This window comes from Vanessa tameamea, chromosome 14 (assembly GCF_037043105.1).
Source record: "Vanessa tameamea isolate UH-Manoa-2023 chromosome 14, ilVanTame1 primary haplotype, whole genome shotgun sequence".
Classification (NCBI taxonomy): Eukaryota; Metazoa; Arthropoda; class Insecta; order Lepidoptera; family Nymphalidae; genus Vanessa; species Vanessa tameamea.
Genome location: NC_087322.1, coordinates 376,114 through 395,246, shown reverse-complemented (window position 1 = coordinate 395,246; position 19,133 = coordinate 376,114). Strand labels below are relative to the sequence as shown.

The following is a 19,133-nucleotide window of genomic DNA, read 5'->3' as shown; positions in this document are numbered from 1 at the left end:
TGACAGAACAGAACACATGCTTAGTGATTAATGATCATATGTCTAATAGTGAGAAGAGTCACGCGTTTAACAAAGTATTCTGTAATCAAATAAGTATAGAAACAGCAAAACTCTTATTTGGTGCTTAAATAGTTTATAATGATGGCAATAAATAATAAAGCAGGAAATTTATAGTATGACTAATATATCTGCCGATATGGTCACCTCGGCACGTATTCTTTGCTTTTGTAAATAGTATTAACCACGTGATCTAAAGTTCCGTGTGTGGCAATAACTCTGTTATAATAAAATTTTAATACTAATAATTTGTATCAATTAGTTTGTTTGTCTCATTTACTTTTATCAAGCAACTGTCAACCTCCTCCAACAAGATCACAATTCAATTATATTTTGACAACTGTCTAAACTCTAAACCTCACTCCTCTCCTCACCTCCCTTCGTCTTACCGCAACACGCCTCTTCACTCCGCTTACAGCCTCTTTTCTGCTCACCTCATTATCACACTGAAGATTTAGACGCTGCTTATAGATTGATGTATTGTCTTTAGATTGACTACGGTATCGTATATCTGTATTTTATATATGTAGGAATGTTTTCGTACTCCCACTTAGGTTAACAGTTTTAACCGCAAACGATTCAAGTATATACCTTGGAATTATAGACATATATTTGCGCTGTACATTTGCATCAGTATTTTAGCTGCGACTTCGGGCTTAACAATAAAATTATATAATAATAATAAAATTTTATGTGTCTTTATTTTTTTTAACCAAAACAAAGTACCTGTACAGCTATTCTGTAAGATTAAACAGGCTCATGGTAGAATATGATCTTAAAATTCCAGCAATTGATTTGCGATATTGATTTTAATAATTACAACAATGAAAGTAAGTTGATTTTTCACGACTGAAATACGAAGTGACTTACAGAATAACTCTGCTGTTCAGCTATTATCACAGTTTTCAAATTCAGATATATTTGACTTAGAGACTTAAGAAAAATCTTTTAAAATAAAATGATTTCGATGTCAACAGTGTCGAAGGCGGAAATTTTATCCGGGCCGGAATTGTTCGTGAGAGCGGGCTCTGATATTAATCTCACTTGCGTCGCTAAGCACGCTCCCGATCCTCCCAGGTGAGTGAGAATTTCATTTATCAACACCCCACAGAAAAACATTTATTTTAAAATTTTTAGCAGCCGTCTTATAATGCCAAACAGCGATGTAAGCAAAAGTCATCGAACATTTAATTGTTCGGTTTATTTTGGGTAATTCTTGAGTTAAAGCAATTTTATTTACACAACTCATACGAGTACAACGGAAGAGAATTTTCGAGGCAAGCTAATTAAACTCATTAAAGTTTTGTTAAGAGTTGTTTTGTTCTTCGAATGTTACATTTCCGATGTTCCTTAACTTTGTACAACTTGAAAATTACTTTATAGAGTCAGTATAGCGATTTCAAATATTTTTTATTGCATTGAAATAGCATTCAAGTTTAACAAAACATTATCTTTCGTTGCTGTATGTCGTATGTTGTTAAATAAAAAATATACGTATATGTTAAAGTTTTTTTTTTTATTTTATAATATAAAATAATATGATAAAGAGTAGTAACGATTTTTTTTTAAATTTTTATTGTATTTGTGTCCAGTCATCTGATAAAAGCTAAGTGGTTGATTTTTAATACAATTTAATTACATATTACTAAGCTACGATTAATAAATTATTCGTCATAAAATATGTTTAAAAATATTTTTTATATACAATTATATTAATAATACATATACATTTTAAACATACACGCATTTAACAAGTAACACTTCGTTCTTCTGTTATTGTATAATAAGTCAATTAAAAGAGACCCGGCTTAACACCGAGGCTCGTATAAACACATCTATTTTTATAAAAACCCTCGCATTCTATCATTGGATTACATATTCGTGAGCTGAATTATCTCATCAGACTAAAAGGGTAGGCCTGCATCAGATATAGCTTTCGCGTAATGAAGGGGTGGAGACGAGCGCAGACAAATTGTACAGCTGTCTTAAGTTGCTTTGATATTAGATTTTATAATTAAAATCAAAGTAACGCAATAAATATTCGTATAAATAATTTAATTATTTTTGACAGAGATGTTATTATTATTATATCAATAATATAGACTTGTAAGATTTATTGCAATGTATTTTACGCCAGTAATATAACTGTAAAACGTTTGTTATTCAACTAATAATAATGTTATAGACTGTATTAACAAAGAAACACGCCAAATACCTTAGAAAATTATACACAACTAGATAGTATCATTGACGGAAATAAGTTTTGTTTATTAAGATCTCACATCTTTACTACTGAATCGACCTTCATAAAAGTTTGCAAGCGGGGAAATAAAAAAGGATACTGATCCCCACACCTGAGGGCCAGGTGTCTGGATAGTATCTCAATTAAATCAACAACATTATTATTTTAATATATTATTAACTCGCAATAAAATATTATGTCTACTTTGACCTTAGAATTTTATGCAGATAAATGACAAAATATTTTAGGTTTTTTTTTAATAATTATGATAACAGCCGGCCATTTAAATAATGGTATTTGATTATAATTTACGAATGGAGAAAATGTTATATTTTATCTAAAATTTCGGATTAAATTTACATTTTTAAATAATTATTAAATGTATAGAATTTCATAATTGTATGTTTAAATCATTAATCTAAACATGACGCTTTGGTTTTGCTGAACGAAGGTGTGACGAGTTTATTCTTTAATTTATAAATAATAAATAAATATGTGTGTTTGTTTAGTTCTTTATATGATGTTTTCTTCAATCACGCTTTAAAGGATGAAAGATGGTGGTTTTAGCTTGGGCCATTAAAATATTTGAAACTAATCTCAAAATCATTGATAAATTAAACATATTACTCGATACAAGATTATATTAAAGATAAAAATGCGTGGACTTAGTATTTATTGATTTCTAGGCGGGATATATTATATATTTAATTGTATAATAGTTTACTGGACATACTCTGTGATTAAAATTGTGGAAAAGAGTAAACTACTGAGTTTCTTGCCGGTTCTTCTCGTTAGAATGTATTCACCGAGTCGGTAGTTGCATTACATTTAATTTAACACTGTAACATGACGATTCAAAGGTAATTTCGACCCTAGTAGGTAGGTGTCCTGCCCAGATGGGTCAAAGTTAAAGGCAATGCCAACTGATGAAGTAAGTAGTGTCACCTACACTACCCTTGGCATCAAATCTCTCACGCTTTATACAGCTTTTTTTTTAATACATTTACATTAAATATTAATTATCAATTAGTTAAGTTAGATGAATGTGAAATCACTAAATAAAGACTATTCAAATTAATCAATTCAACAGAGAAAAGACTGTCCTTAGAGAATATTTAAGTTTCTCTTTGTATCTATTCTCTGAAGCTTAGTCTTAATTTGTTTAAGACGAAGAAATAGACTGTAGTAAATAAAATAGTATTTGCAGTAGCCGACGTCAGCCGTGGAAACTAAGATGCTATATGCCTTTTTCTTGTTAAGACACTGACACACTCTGAGTATTACTGCTTCACGGTAGAACAATGATGGAGGAGGTGGTATCCTTCCATTCAAGACGTCAAAAAGCCGTTTATGTATTCTGCCACGTTTAATAAGTACAGAAGATTCTATTAGTACTGAAATCTCCCAAATATGTAACCGTCATACGTATTAAATTATTAAACATATTCAAACGAGACAGAAATAAAAAATAAATCTGGGACCGCCATCAATAACTTTAGCGGTTTCGTTTTAATAAACTTAATGTATTTTTTCACACGACCTAAATATTTCCACATCCATAAACATGATAAGCTTATTTTCTGATAAAAGGGTCGGTCGAGGTCCCTAAGTGAGGCATTCTTCGCCTATCACCATTTAATGGTACCATGTGCCTGAGATCTTTCAGCGAGGGACGTTCAATTTGAATATTGATAGGGTGATACGCCCTATAAGACTCTTGGATGTCGAATATTTTATTCTGGACCGTGATGGAATGTATCGACAGTGTTTATGTATTTATTAAAATGTATATTTAAATATAAGTGTCTATTAATAAATATTTTTGACGGGTTTATTCAATTTTATATTCTCTCTTCAAAGCTGGTCTGAAACAGACAAGACAGCCTCGTGTAAACGTTTTCGTAAATTATTTTATTTTTGTATGATCGTTTGTTTTTTTTGATGTAGAATTAAACATTATATATTTATTTTATAATATAACCATTTGAACTATTTACACTCAATGTTCTCTTCTCAACATCATTATGAACTCTCTTTCAGTTAGTATTTGGGCATCTTTCGGGCTGACATGAGACGTTTTTTATAGGGATTTTATAGGGATTGTACATCCCTATATAACAGGCAGTAATGTGGTCATCAACTGTTTCCGTATTTTAAAAGTACTATTAACTATGCATGTCTAAATATGATTGGTTTAAATATTTAGTTAAAAAGTATACTTATCGTTACTGAGTATATTTAACGATCACAGACGATGCTTTGCATTGAATTTCATGTTTTCTCTTATGTAATAGCTTAATAGGTCAAATAATATATTTATCAAAATCAGTTTTCATAAAAGCCGTTGAAAAATAAAAAGGTTCTTAATTCTGTAATAACTTTAAAAAAATACCTAACAAGTCTCTGCACATACGCTTCGATTACTTATGTACTTAACATGGTATAATAAAAAAGAGATATTCAACTCTGAGTTATGTGAAACGTAATAAAAAAAAAACATAAAAATCGGATCATAAACAAGGAAGTTGCAGCCGATCATACATAAAGAACCTCCTTCTTGAATTCGAATAAAGATACCGGATATAAAAATTAATTTTAAACTAATTTCAATGAAAAGTCAAAATCAATGTAACAGCTGCTAGCGAATTACGTATTCATATAATCTGAAATACTCGAAATTCAATGGTGGAAATGGCTGGAGCTCATCCAACACCTGGGATCAGCTCATTAAAGATTAAAACAGTATCAGTCCAAAATACTGTAAGAACCTTCTGTACGCTTCCGATCGTTACTCAAAATATACCCTCGGGAACTGTTCGCTGTACTTTAAAATGAAATACAACCTACTGCAGTACGCGTAGGATGTTCGAAATAATCTTTACTGAGATATTAAATTCTGCTATAAGAGTAATACTACTTTAAGCGTTTTACTGCTAACCTTACTTTATGAGTGAAGTTTTGCTGATGGAAGAGTAAATTGTTGTAGTTTATTGTAATAGTAGCAAAGATAATCTCCTACATTACATCTTGTAACAATGATATGTTCGTTAAAATAACTAGACAATATGACATATATAATTATTTTGCAGAACACCTCGCCTTATTACCTCCACTGGTGACATTTTTGCCCAGAGGATTGGTATTGCGATTCAACTTTGAAATGCTACTAGCATTCTTGCCACCATTCCACGCGGTCATGATTTATAGAGTAACTATTTTTAATTGTTGTTTGTATACAATTAAGGTCTTAATATTATGTTAATTCTTGTATAAATAAAATTATTGGAAACATACATTGCTGTTTGGAGACCCACAATGATATTTTTTTCATATTAACGCACTACGTATAATGTCGAAGAAAACCCGCGTTTGATTGTTAAAATGATCGGTTTAACGGTTTAGGATTTACACTTATTTGAGTTACAACAAATAGACACACCAACCGAGAGTCAAACGGTATCGACGTTTTTATATATCTCTCTATCTATGTTTATATATATATATATATGTATTTATATATTATAGAAAAATATCTGACCTTGTTTGCCGACGCATTGGAGCTGGCCAATTTTCTTGTTTGCTTTCTAAAAAAATTAAAAACAAAAGTAGAGCATATTCTAGACACAGGTACGCCGCAATATTACAATGTGTAGCGGACAATACGTTGGGTAATTCAAGAGTTTGCTGTTCAATGTTTAAAGCAAAGTCAACTTCGCTTTTAGATTTGTGGTGGGTACATCCGTTCGCTCGCTGGTTACGAACCGACATTGAATATAATATGAATTAAATTTACATTAATTTGTATTAACATTTCTATTTATAACTAGACTTACTACTAATATTATTATGCAGGGCTTCATTACAAACGGACGGGAAGTTTGACGGGAGGACGCAAAAATATATGGTTTAAATTTTCTTCTTAAGAATATTCCCGAGTCAAATACGTTTTACCTTTCATTCTTTTTTACTCCTAGTATTAGTTTTTTAAAGCTTCACTACAAAGCAGATTAAAGGAAATAAAAGTTTTGACTGTCACTTCTCAATATATATTTGAAAAAAAAAAAATACACCTATTGATATTATTTTAATATTTAACAACCTTAATTATGAATATATTTCTCGTTTTCCAAATATTCCGGCATTTATAAATATTTTAGTAGTTACTATCAAAATATTTTACTCGTGTATTGTGTATATAATAATTATCTATCCAAATATGTCCTATTAGATTTAATATACGCTTAGGACAATCCATGTACAGACCACGAGTAAAATATTTATTACGACATGCTGTACTTTTATTTATAATAAACAGGCGAAAATTTCAAGAACAAGCTGAAACTTCGGCTTTAAACACACAATATTTGTAAAACTTAAACAGCACACAGTATTCACCCCCGATTCGACCTCCTCGACGGGTCAATTAGTAAAAGTATTCTATGTCCTTTTTGGAGCTTAAGATTACTGCGTACCGAGTTTTATCAGAATTAATTCAGTGGTTTTTGCATTTATAATATTAGTATAGATAAACATACTAATTGTAACTTAAAATATTTACTTATAAAGTTACGTAAATAGTATTTTTATTTTTTTTAATTTCCAGTGTAAGTCATACGTAAAGATTTCGAGTTTATATTTTATATTTTATTCGAAATGTTAACCATAACAAAATAAACGCGAGATACAGCCCTGCCCGATTTCCAAATAACAATGTGTATTTTTTACAGCTTTATATACTGGTACAGAGGGGAGCAAGTGGTCAATTATGCTCAACGCGGAGGCATAAGCGTTGAAACCGAACAGCGCACGCGCACCAGTCGCTTACTCATAGCGCGGGCAGCTCCCCATGATTCTGGAAACTATACGTGCGCCCCCAGCAGTTCAGGTCAGTTTATAACATTACATTTAAAACGGAAAATAAATATTGAATAAACCTATGAAGGTACCCTTATTTAAGTTCATTATTAGATTGTGTTTTTGTATCGAAGTTCTTTTACGCGGCTTATGGTAGAGTGAATTGGTAGGAATCGTCGCGTAAGGGAAAAGTTATGTTATGATTCCAGGCAACGTTTTCCTCGATTTGTTTTGTACACGGTTTTATCTAAACTGGAAAGTGTGAATGTGAATTGGGTCACAACTCGGTTTTTTATTTAATTGGTCACGGCTATTTCAAAATAATAACAAAGTGTTCATTACATACATAAATAAATAAAATAAATAGCCAATAGTACTTTCTGAGATAATTTCGTCGACAATTCTACTATCCGTTAGCGAAACGAATCGTTTCTTAAATAAGGTAAATGCTCATGATTACTTTAAAAATTCATTAAACAAAAAGTGGCAAAAATTGGATCTTGAAATTATCAAAATTTCGTCCAAAGAAGTTAAATATTTTTAAACATGCATAACATAATTCCGAAACATGCTCATTGATGTTTACATTTTCGACAAATTTTCAATGATGATCATGGTGTCTTCGGACCACTTCCCGTACACCAATATAACAAAATATGTATTATATAGCCTTTCTGTGTGCATTGCACATAAGGAGCTTAAATGGCAGTGAGCGCATTGCGGATACAACATACGGAGACTAAATTAGGCTAACTTTACTGACTAACCAGAGTAACTTGTTCTGAAAATATGGGTAGTAACTTATTATTCGGTATCGTATACGTATACGGGTTTTAGTTTCTAAGCAAACTTTCGGTTAAAGCGAAGTGATCAGCATCCATGTAATATAACCTTGGAACTTCGTCATATCGGCGAAATACCTCATGCAAATAAAATAAAATTGATCACTAAAGGAAGCTGTCTGTACGTGTTATCTTGTACTTAGTTGAGTTCATTATTTTGTAATAGTTATTGTTACAATTTTGATAAAGGATTTTTTGGCAGCGTATGTATTTTGTACCTGCATGTGTGCGTATGCGTTTGTATGGTGTTAGTGTTTTGCTGATTCCTCAGCCAGTATATATTCAAGTAGGTATACATTTATAGAAACCGCATCCTGATTACAATCGAGGAAATGATATTACGCCTTATTGTTTAACTTAATGACCACTGGGCTCTTAGTGCTGCTAATCTCCCCTTATAATACTAACAAAGTTATGAAAATAAAATCTTATTACACACTAACAAAGATTGGATAAAGATATTTTTATCTGTTAAACTTTTAATGGTTCAATCTGAAATAAAATATTTATTATGATGTTATTCAGGTGTATCAAACACTTGAATTTCAAGTGTCTTTCAAATTTGTGAGAGTGGCTACCGTGTGATAAATAAGTAGAATCTTGGCCACCTGAGACTTTAACGAGTTTGTACTTTAAATATTATGAAACCATTATTTTGTTGTTTTGTATATAATGCAATATGTCGCAAATGTGAGAGTAAATATTAAAATTTATCTTTTGAAATTAACGTTTAAATGCTTTCGATTTTGTGTTTATTAAGTACCAAGTGGAAGATAGTGTATATTAAAAAGCTAAAAAATCTACCAAGAAGTAAACTTTACTTATTTGATTATGGTACTCTTCAAGTTCGAGCAATATAAATAAAAAATATACATCAAAACTCGGTCGTGTTTGACCGGAATTTGAATCCGGAATCTTCGGTTAATATTCACGTATTCTCGTCACTGATCATCTCGGTAATATACACTGATGATATTCTATCTTAGTCTCCGTAATAAAAAATACGACGTTATTTTTTTATAAACAAATTGACAATCGAAAATTGACTGAAACATTTTTTAATAAAACCTTACAATATTATTTAGAACTAGCAGTACAAAATATTGCCAAAAAAAATACAAAGCGGCTTTAATATTTATACCAATATTCGATCCGTATTTAAATTCTAATAGTGTGCAACGATATTGGCAGCGCTTGCCACATCGCTGGCTGATACGCTCTCCGTAATAAAAATATATTAGATTTTTAATATTATGAATATTTCATGCAGAGTCCGCTTCGGTGATTGTTCACGTGTTGAGCGGGGAGAGGCCGGCCGCGATGCAGAGCTCCGGGCCGCCGCCGCCGCGCGTCTCCCCCGCAGTCCTGGCTACCATAGCTACCGCCTCGACTGTCCAGCGACGAAGACCCTGGCTACCCGTCACTATATCCCTCCTCGTCTACCAACTTACCTCAACATTCATAGTCATGTTTATCGTCTTCACCAATGTAGTTATTCAATTTTTCATTCATAAAACTCACGGCTATTCAAACCTACATGCTTCGAGATGACCAACTCAATACGAATAATAATTAAAAAGGGGTGTAATTAATACAATTATTTATAAACTGCTTTGTGTAAATTGAAACTGTTATATGAAACTACGTTGAACACGATGTGTATTTGAAATACAACGATTTTATAAAATATATTGTGACTTTCAAGGGTCAATAAATTATTTTATGAATAAAACTATACTATAATATTATGCGGATTCGTTTAACTTATCAAATTAACATCCTACTTTAAAGACTAAATTAGACAGTTAAAGTATAATAGCACAATAAGTGTCTCATAAAAATGGAGGCTTTAAAATATTATTTCGATGATAATCGTCGTTAAGGATATTATCGTTTCGTATTTACGTCGGCCGGCTTAGGTATTTAAGAGATTACTCGTCGCTTATTCTCTTACGTTTTTCCAGCTAAATACGCCCATTTTTAATCCTGTAGCAAGATTAAGAGGGAACCGATTTCATTATTCCGATCCGCTATGAGCTTAGATTCAATATGAGCAGAGCTTAAGTCAATGGTGTTACTTATTTAAGACGACGGTCGGTCAATTAACCACATATATTTTCATCAATACATTCAAGAAACACAAAATAAATTGACTTATTGATTTCATATTTATGAATTTTCTGTACATTTTGACGACAATAAAAAGCAGTCAAAACATTTAAAGTACATTGTTGGGAGTACAGTGAAGATACTAAACACATCAGGTACAAGGAACGGAGTATGGTACGTCAAAAATACTCCGTGAAAATTGCTACGTGAATAATTTTCAGTGAAATTGCTTCCAGTATGGAGCACAGTGTGTTGATCACACGGAGTACTGAACGGTCTATACAATAATGTTGCCTGCTTGAGAGCTGTGTCAAGCTACCTTTACTCCTGAATAAAATTTACACTATCATTAAAACTTGGTATACATTATAGACTACACGATCGAAAATTTATTGCTTATCAATTACTCTTTCAATTTACCATCTTTAATATTGATGAGAACCGAGAGAAAAGCTGACGAACGAATCACTGGCACTCATGAAAACTGACGCTTTAAAAAGTATAATCTATTTTTTGTTTAATGCCCTGTCATGTTTATAAGATCAAAGTTATTGAGGAGCGACGAGCTGGCTGCAAACTAAGCAGAGATACCAGGGATGCCAAGTCGTTCATCGTATAGACGTTTGGAACTTTTCTCACCAGAACCGAACAATTTCTCTTCTTATTTTTACCTTTTATTTATTCTCACCGCTCGGTATCGGCGAAAAGTAAATTTACGAGACAGTGTTAACGGTTTGGAAAAACAAAAATACACCTGCAAGTTTTGATAGTTGATAAATTTATCAACTACCAAGACTTATTTTTTATTATTGAATGTTAAATTATATTTAAGTTAGACAGTTTTTAGAAAAGACTTGAAAACTTACTTTATTTGCTTTAAGTTATAAATTTTATTATTAATCTTTGGAGATATAACTTATTATCATAGATTTTGTTACAATGTTGGAATTGTCAAAGACATAGATCTCGTTTTTAATTTGATGTTTTATCGTATTAATAACTATTAATATTTGTGAATAATTTAAAAATAAATTATACTCATACAATTAGCGATGTATGCACTTTGTAAATATTAATTAAGGTTTTGTAAATAGCTCTATGTAAATAGTGGTAACATACTGTAAACATTATAATTTTCAACGGCTGAACGTAAATTTCATATAAATTTTTACACGTTTGTGTAAACGTCGCAGCCGTCATTTAATATAAGTAGAAAACAAAAGGGTTGTGTAATAAACTATCAAATGTAGATGTATTTAAACATGTTACTTATAATTTGTAAGAATAATCATAGAAGTAAATTATTGACGAATAACTTTACTTTTATTGAATTGTATCCCGACTCTGACGCAAACTTCGCCTTGATGCTATTGATTCAATTGCGCAGAATAAATTATACTTCGTTTACAAGTATGTGAGCGATATCAAGTGCGCTCGATATTCCCTTCGGCCGGAGAGGAATCACCTCAACTCAGGGCCACGTTTACGTTACAAGCTGGTCGCGAGACCAGTGGAGAGTTTATAATTGTAAAGATTATCTAAGTATTTTAAAATCCTTTAATTGTGACTCTCATCGTCCTCAAAAGTTTAAATTATACTCATCAAAGTCGAATATTTTTTGTCGTTCAATGGACAGACAAATATTTTTCAAGAGTGAAAAATGTTTTTTTTTTTTTTATGGCATAGGTTAGCGACCCATAGACAATAGCGCTGTAAGAAATATTAACCATTCCTTACATCGCCAATTCGCCACCATACTTGGGAACTACAATAGAGTACTGTCGTTTGGCGGTAGAATATCTGATAAGTAGGTGGTACTTAAACAGACGGGCTTGCACGAAGCCTTACCATCAAGTATAAGATACTGAAAACTTTTATGAATTAATAATTATTTATTATATTTACTACTAAATAAACTGTGAGAAAATTAATTGAATATATGTGTTTAATCAGTGTGCAGGTAAAATTTATCCCCATTACTTATTTATTAGTTAACTCAAACCGCAATCTAGAATATTATTATTTATAATGGGACTTAAAAATTCTGTACGATAATTTATATACAAGTTATCAAAGTACTTTTATGTTAAATTTTGTGAATTGCTTCGAGCGTGCAAGTTTGATTTACAGCCAAGCCGTTTTATACAATTAACTTACAAAAAATACTTATTCGCCTTTATTAATTATAACAAATAAAACCGCTACTTCAAGCAAGAGATCGATTCAATTATTTTCAAAAGGTAAGGAACTTTTATTATTAATATACATATTTAAAGAAGCTGAGACGGCGCAGTGGTTAGAACGTGTTCATATTAACCAATGATTGCGGCTTCAAACCCAGACAAGCAACACTGAATTGTGGCTATAATTCATCTCGTGCACGGTGGTGAATGAGCACATCGTGACGAAACCCGTATGTCGAATTTCAACGAAATCCTACCACATGTGTATTTACCCCCATTGGGGCAGCGTGGTGAAATAACCTCCAAACCTTCTACTCGAACGGAAATTAGGCTGTTACTATATTATAAAAAAAGTTTTCTCGGTTGTTTTTGATTCAGATAATAACTACTGAACCGATAATGCAAGTGTCACACAGATTCAGGTCAGGTAAGGGCTATATGGTATGTTTATATGTAAACAATTTGTGATGCAGCTTATTAGGTCAAAGTCGGAGAGAATTTAATAATATATAGATCAAATATATAACAGATAATTATAAATATATTCACTCACGAATATCGACCCCCTCCGCCTTCAGTTAAATTATTATCAACGTGCATTTGTATGAGTAATTTTACTGAATTTAACCTTCGGACATCTCGACAAAATTCTAAGTTTCACCTGCACCACCTAGATGTCCGAAAGTGTTTGTATAGCTGATTGATGTTATATTTTGGTATTAAGGTTATGTAATTAAATGGGAACATCAGTTTGTATTTTTGTTATGTTATAAAATTATTTAATAAAGTGTAAGATTATTATTTTTTTTCTATAATTTCTGCTTAAACTCCTAAATATATAATAATTTAAATCACTTTTTATAAATAAACTAGCTACCAGACTTTGGATGGGTCTACTCAAAAACGTTCATAGTATACAACTCTATCAGTCGACATGAGTTTTTCTGACATATTCAACAACCGTCAATAAATTTCAGCCTGTTTCCAAAAAAAAAAAAATTATACACCTTATCCTTCTTTACGAATCACTACGTCCATTGGTTTTTGAGTTCAGATAGACACGACGACTTTATGTTATAATGACATTAGTAAACATATCAGGCTATGTAGTATTAGAGAAATATTATTTAAAAATATATAAAAGTTTAAGTTCGGCAAGAGGTTAGTTGATCAGCGCAGCACACGGCTAGATATAATATGTAAATCTACAATCATTGTACTATATTTCTTTATGTGTTTTTATTTTGTAACATTTTGTGGGCTAAGACTCTATTACTCACTTAAAATTATACAAAGTCAAGAATAGTGCCTCGTTAATTCATGTTCTAACTAACTCCACGTCAAGTATTATTCTCCCAAAAATCCCATCATTTACATGCAGTAATATCTTATCCAGGTCCCAAAGAATCTAACCGATTTATCGATTTCAGAAATTTAGTCGTGATGTTACAAATACAGGACAGAATTACTTCAAATACATAATTTTTTCATTTAAAGCTTAGGTATTCTATGATGTTTCATACCTTCAATGCTATTAGCGTCTCGGAGCAGCGCCAACATTATATTCAATCTCATTAAAAATTCCACGACTGCAGACGCAGAAGAGTTCAAATCCCAGTCATTAGAGATGCTCAAAGACTAAAGATATCATTATATTAAGCAATGCGGGACCGCAAAGATTCGCAGTTGAAAAAGTCAAAGGTCGTACGTCAGATCCGCAAGTGCAAAGTAATGTGTCCTCTATATCGTTTGTGGAAGGTATTTAATTAATTAATTTAACATTATCAATATAAGAGTGTACAAAGTATTCGGTGAGCCGAAATGAGTGGATATCATACGTATATATGACCAAAGATTAGTGGTTCACATCTCCGTCAACCTAAATCTGAAACTTAATATAAGCCTACAATTCATGTCGTCTTGAAGGTAAATTGCAAAATAAATTAAATAAACCTAATTGTACAAGCTTTCCAACTCCGAATTTTTTTCTGAGAATGTCTCAGCAAAACAATCTATTATAGAAATAAAATCAAATACATAGACTCAACCAGCATTCAAATCCGATCATGACCTGCATGACCTGCAGCAGAACAGGCTAGCCGCTAAACCAAAATTCAAACAAACATTCTAAGTTAACAATGCACACACAATATAAAAATACAAGTTTTTATACTACGACAGAAAACATGTATCACCATATTTTTTTAATATATCGATAATTTAACTAAATCCTTAACATCATAAACAAAAATACAACCAAATAACGAACGTTGTGGAATAAAATATTTGTTCTGATTGGAACCAATATATTTGGACAAGGCGTGTATTGCGGGCGTATAGAATTTGCAAATGCATTCATGAATTCGGAACGTTTTTTTCATTTGCGAAACGAATTAACCACACGTGGCCGCCATAAAAATGGCTAAGCTATGTTTAAAATTATTGTATTAGTTTAACGCTTATGATAAAATAAAGCACTTTAATTATTTAATACGAGATTTTGAACGTCTTAAAAAACTAGTAGATTTATGTACATGTCGTCGATTACGAATAATTAATAGTTCAGTTGATTTTGTAGTACATATATACACATATGTATGTGGGGTGTTAACGCCTTGACGTATTGAGTCACGTGATCGGAATACTTTGAAGGGACAACTGTCACATTTTGAATTCTTTTTGAGTCGGAAGCTAAATATTATTATAAAGCGCGATACGATTCGGGCCTTCCAAACGGTACCGTTGGTTCACGCAATTCTGATAATTATAATATAAAGTACAATAATTGTCATATTGTATCGTTGTGGTTAATTGCCTGCGACCTACGCCATGAACCCTGTACCAGAAGGTCCTGCCGATGACGGGCGTGCCACTGATCTATTGCAATCGCCGTCGTATATATTATATAAAGTATTTTTTATATATAATCCTATATATTAAGTAAGCCGATTTTTGTCCCAGTGATTAAAGGCCGATAGCTGCACATAAATAATCATTTCTTATTTTCTGCTCATTTTGAGAGCTCTAGCCGTAGAATAAACTTGGTTAATCAAGTCTTTGTTACGAAAGGTTATGTTATGAAATAATTCAATTATAATTATTGTATATTACACAAAAATCAGGGGAGTGGACCGTTGACGGTATCTGGTCATGAAGGGTACTAACTAAGTATAGCATCAATACACAATGGAATGTATATCAACCGCTTTTGCTCGCACTATGTACTATTTTAAATAAGCATTTAAATAATTATGAATTAAGCAAACGAACTAAATGATATGAGTAATGGTATAAGTTTGCGTGCGTTTAAACTTCGAATTTAGTAAAAAATAAATATACAGGATAGTGCAAACCCTAAACGCAACGTCCACAAATGAAATTAAACTGTTGTTTCAATGCAAGAACAAAAATAGTGCAAAGCGGCAGTCAACGGCAGCAGCAGCAGAAGCAGCGGCAGCAAATCAAATCCAATAAAATCAAAATATACTTTATTCAAGTAGGCTTTTACAAGCACTTTTGAATCGTCATTTAACAAACTATTTAAAATAAAGCTACCACCGGTTCGGAATGTAGATTCTACTGAGAAAAACTGGCAAGAAACTCAGTAGTTACTCTTTTTCAACATCTAAAAATACAGTCATGTTAGTTAAATACAATTATATATGTATGTTATGTCTCCTGCCTGGAAGTCAGCAAGTATTAACTGCACGCTTTTTTATCATCAATGTAATCTTGTATCGAATAATAGGGTGATTTCGCCTATTTTCGGCCATTTAAGCAGATGTATGACTGCGAAATTATTTTTTTAAAGGTATATTAGTCCCAGATCAGTAGCTTATTTTTATTTGAAGTCAAGAAATAATATCAAATCCTTTATATTTTTCAACCAAAATCATACAAATTGTACTCTATACCAGTGCATACTAAAACATTTGTATCAACTAAACAAGAAACAATTTTGCAACTTACCTTGCGAATAAATTGAGCATGCTATTTTTTTGTTATTTTAGACACACACATGCACAGCTTGAATTTCGAAGGCCTACTGCCAATACAATCGAGTCATTACTATGCTACAAATTTTAGAAGGTGTAGGGTTTATTTAAAAAATGCAGTAGGCATGGTTTTTTTAAATGAGTTATGTATAGTTTTATTATAATTGTGATATAACTCCGTACTGGCCGAAAACCAAAGGTGGCCGGCAAACCAGCTAAACCACCCTATGCCTTCTTTACCAATGTATTTTTTCAAATGATTTGAATTTATGAAACGGCAAAGTTAAAAATGTCTGCGGAATTTTATTATAGAAGCGGATACCTTGCCCCAAGAATGATTTATTGATTTTGCGTGTCGGAAACTTGACGTTCTAAGCTTATCCTTACTTCTTGTGCACATATAATGATTATCACTGATTTTATCAAAGTGATCAATTCTACTGTGAATATACATAATATTGTTGTAAATATATTGTGACGCAACAGTGAGTATTCCTACTTTGTTAAAAACATCCCGAAGAGAGTCTCTAACTCCAAGATTATAAATAGACCGGATTGGTCTCTTTTGTAAAATAAAACCAGATTCAATATCTGCAGCATTACCCCAAAGTAATATGCCATATGACATAATACTGTAAAAATAAACAAAATATACTAGACGAGCGGTATCAATATCAGTTAGTTGTCTAACTTTTCTAACACGAACGATAAATGAGAACTCCACTGAAGTTTGGAATCGAATGCTATTCCCAAAAAAACCGTAGTATCGGCTACATCAAGACGGCCACCATTTAAAGATACATTATAATTTTGCTTTCTAACATTGGGTAGGGTAAAAACTACACATTTTGTTTTTTGAGTATTCAAAACTAAATTATTTACTGTAAACCAATCGTGTATCTGTGATAATTCACCGATCACATCGTCATAGGCAGTTTTTTTCCTGTCTACCTTAAAAATCAGTGAATTATCGTCGACAAACAACACTATATCACAAATACTTTTAACATAGAAAGGAAGATCATTTATATATACTAGAAATATAAAGGGACCCAAAATTGATCCCTAAGCAGCAGAGAACTGGACAATCGTCCACAAAACAGCAGCTCCAACACAACAAAAACTCTTTAGTTAAGTCCACCAAGCAATATTATAATACTTTGAAAAATAATTTTCATAGTATAAATAAAAAAACACTTATACACAAACACACACTACTTGCGGTTTAGTACCTAACTAAATATCATCATACTAACGATGACGTAGGTAACCCTCCGCTACATATAAAATTTGAATATAATATGAAATGAATGTAAAAACCAATATACTAAATATAAAAACAATATTATATTCACAGAAAATACTTACGGATTGCTAATGATTTCATCGTTTTAAACTAACGAGTGTCGGTAGGTGCCGGCGCCTGCACAACGATAACATGAATGACGTAGACAACGCAGTGCTGCCATCGCACAAAACGAACAGATAATAAATATTAAGACGATGACGATTCAAAAATCGAAGTTTTGTTAATAAACCGATAAATGTTTACAATGATAAATACAATGTTTTTGTTAAAATTAAAACATTGCAAAAATTAAATTTTTAGGCTTACAATGTGTAGAAAAATAAAGAGGATTCTTGATCGAAATTTAGTAAATTGTAGAGAGTGGGGCTATGGCAGTATATATAAAAACTAAAAACGAATGTAAAACATGCTAACAGATGTCGTCAGTTCTTCGTCGTCAGAAATTAAATCAAAATGAAACCTGCCAAAACCAATTGAAGGCGTAAATAAGAATGTCAGTAATTCCTGAGAAAGAATTGGTACTATTCTTTAAAAATATAAGTAGCTGCGTTTCACTGGCTTTAATTTTAGATATTCATGTTCTTGTGTATAAATTGCATATATCATATATAACGCCGAGTGTATCAATCATAAAAAATTGTGTATTGTTTAGAATTTTAAAGTTTGTGCCATCCGGTGGGTCAATAGATAGGTTTTTCCTTTGTATTTGTCATGTCCGGGCGACGGGCTCCCCTGGGCCGCGCAAGTAACGGTCGGGCATAACAAATTTATTTCACTGTGCGCTTTGTGACATAACATTCGGGCCTCTTATCTAAATTGGAAAGTCTTTCAGCTACACAAAGATATATTAAATTCAATTTTAAACATAGCTGAAATTATTTAACTTTTCAAAATAAGTCAAAAATAACGCATTGAAAAAAAATCTACTCAATAATAAGGCGCTATATTTCACGATAAATACAAAAATCCCTTTATGACTAGTAACACTAATTGTTATTGCAGATTTCATTAGATTAAAAAATGATTAATTTATATCAAAAACTTTTCTAATTGTATTTGGTTTGGAATAAAAATAATTTAAATACGTGAGTTTTCTGAACTTCGATTCCGTTGGGGGAGCGAAGTTGTTTGCGGTAGCTATCTCCCTCATCGCACACACCGGACTATATTTGAATTTTATTATATTTTCAAATTTATTCTCGGAAAGCAGACGAACAAATGAGCCACCTGATGATCTGAACCTTCCCCATTATACATTCGAAGGACGCTGTAAGAAATATAAAAGAACTTTTTACACAGTCAATAATGCCAAGTCCATTAATTACTGTAGCTCATTAACCCTTGAAAAGGCCGCTACCAGTTGCTTCATATAAAGACTTGGACTCAACTACAATTACATCATAAGAATTTCAACACGAAGCAAAGACTAGATGGTCATGGAAGTTCTTACATTAAATGTCTTTACATATGGTTCCTTAACCATTTTGGTCAGTCCAGCTCTCAATTTACGGTATTAAATCCAAACATTGTTAATCCAAGCCG

General features: G+C 32.0%; 1 protein-coding gene across 1 annotated transcript in view; it reads left to right on the top strand.

Moving 5' to 3' along the window:
* Positions 1 to 11,419, top strand: part of LOC113398714 (hemicentin-2-like) — a 50,905-nt gene extending 39,486 nt beyond the window's left edge. The window contains exons 4-6 of the mRNA XM_026637603.2: positions 1,035 to 1,134; positions 7,027 to 7,184; positions 9,266 to 11,419. Of these exons, the coding sequence (XP_026493388.1) occupies positions 1,035 to 1,134; positions 7,027 to 7,184; positions 9,266 to 9,546 (539 nt within the window). The 3' untranslated portion in view covers positions 9,547 to 11,419. The remainder of the gene's footprint in view (positions 1 to 1,034; positions 1,135 to 7,026; positions 7,185 to 9,265) is intronic.
* The last annotated feature ends 7,714 nt before the right edge of the window (positions 11,420 to 19,133 follow it).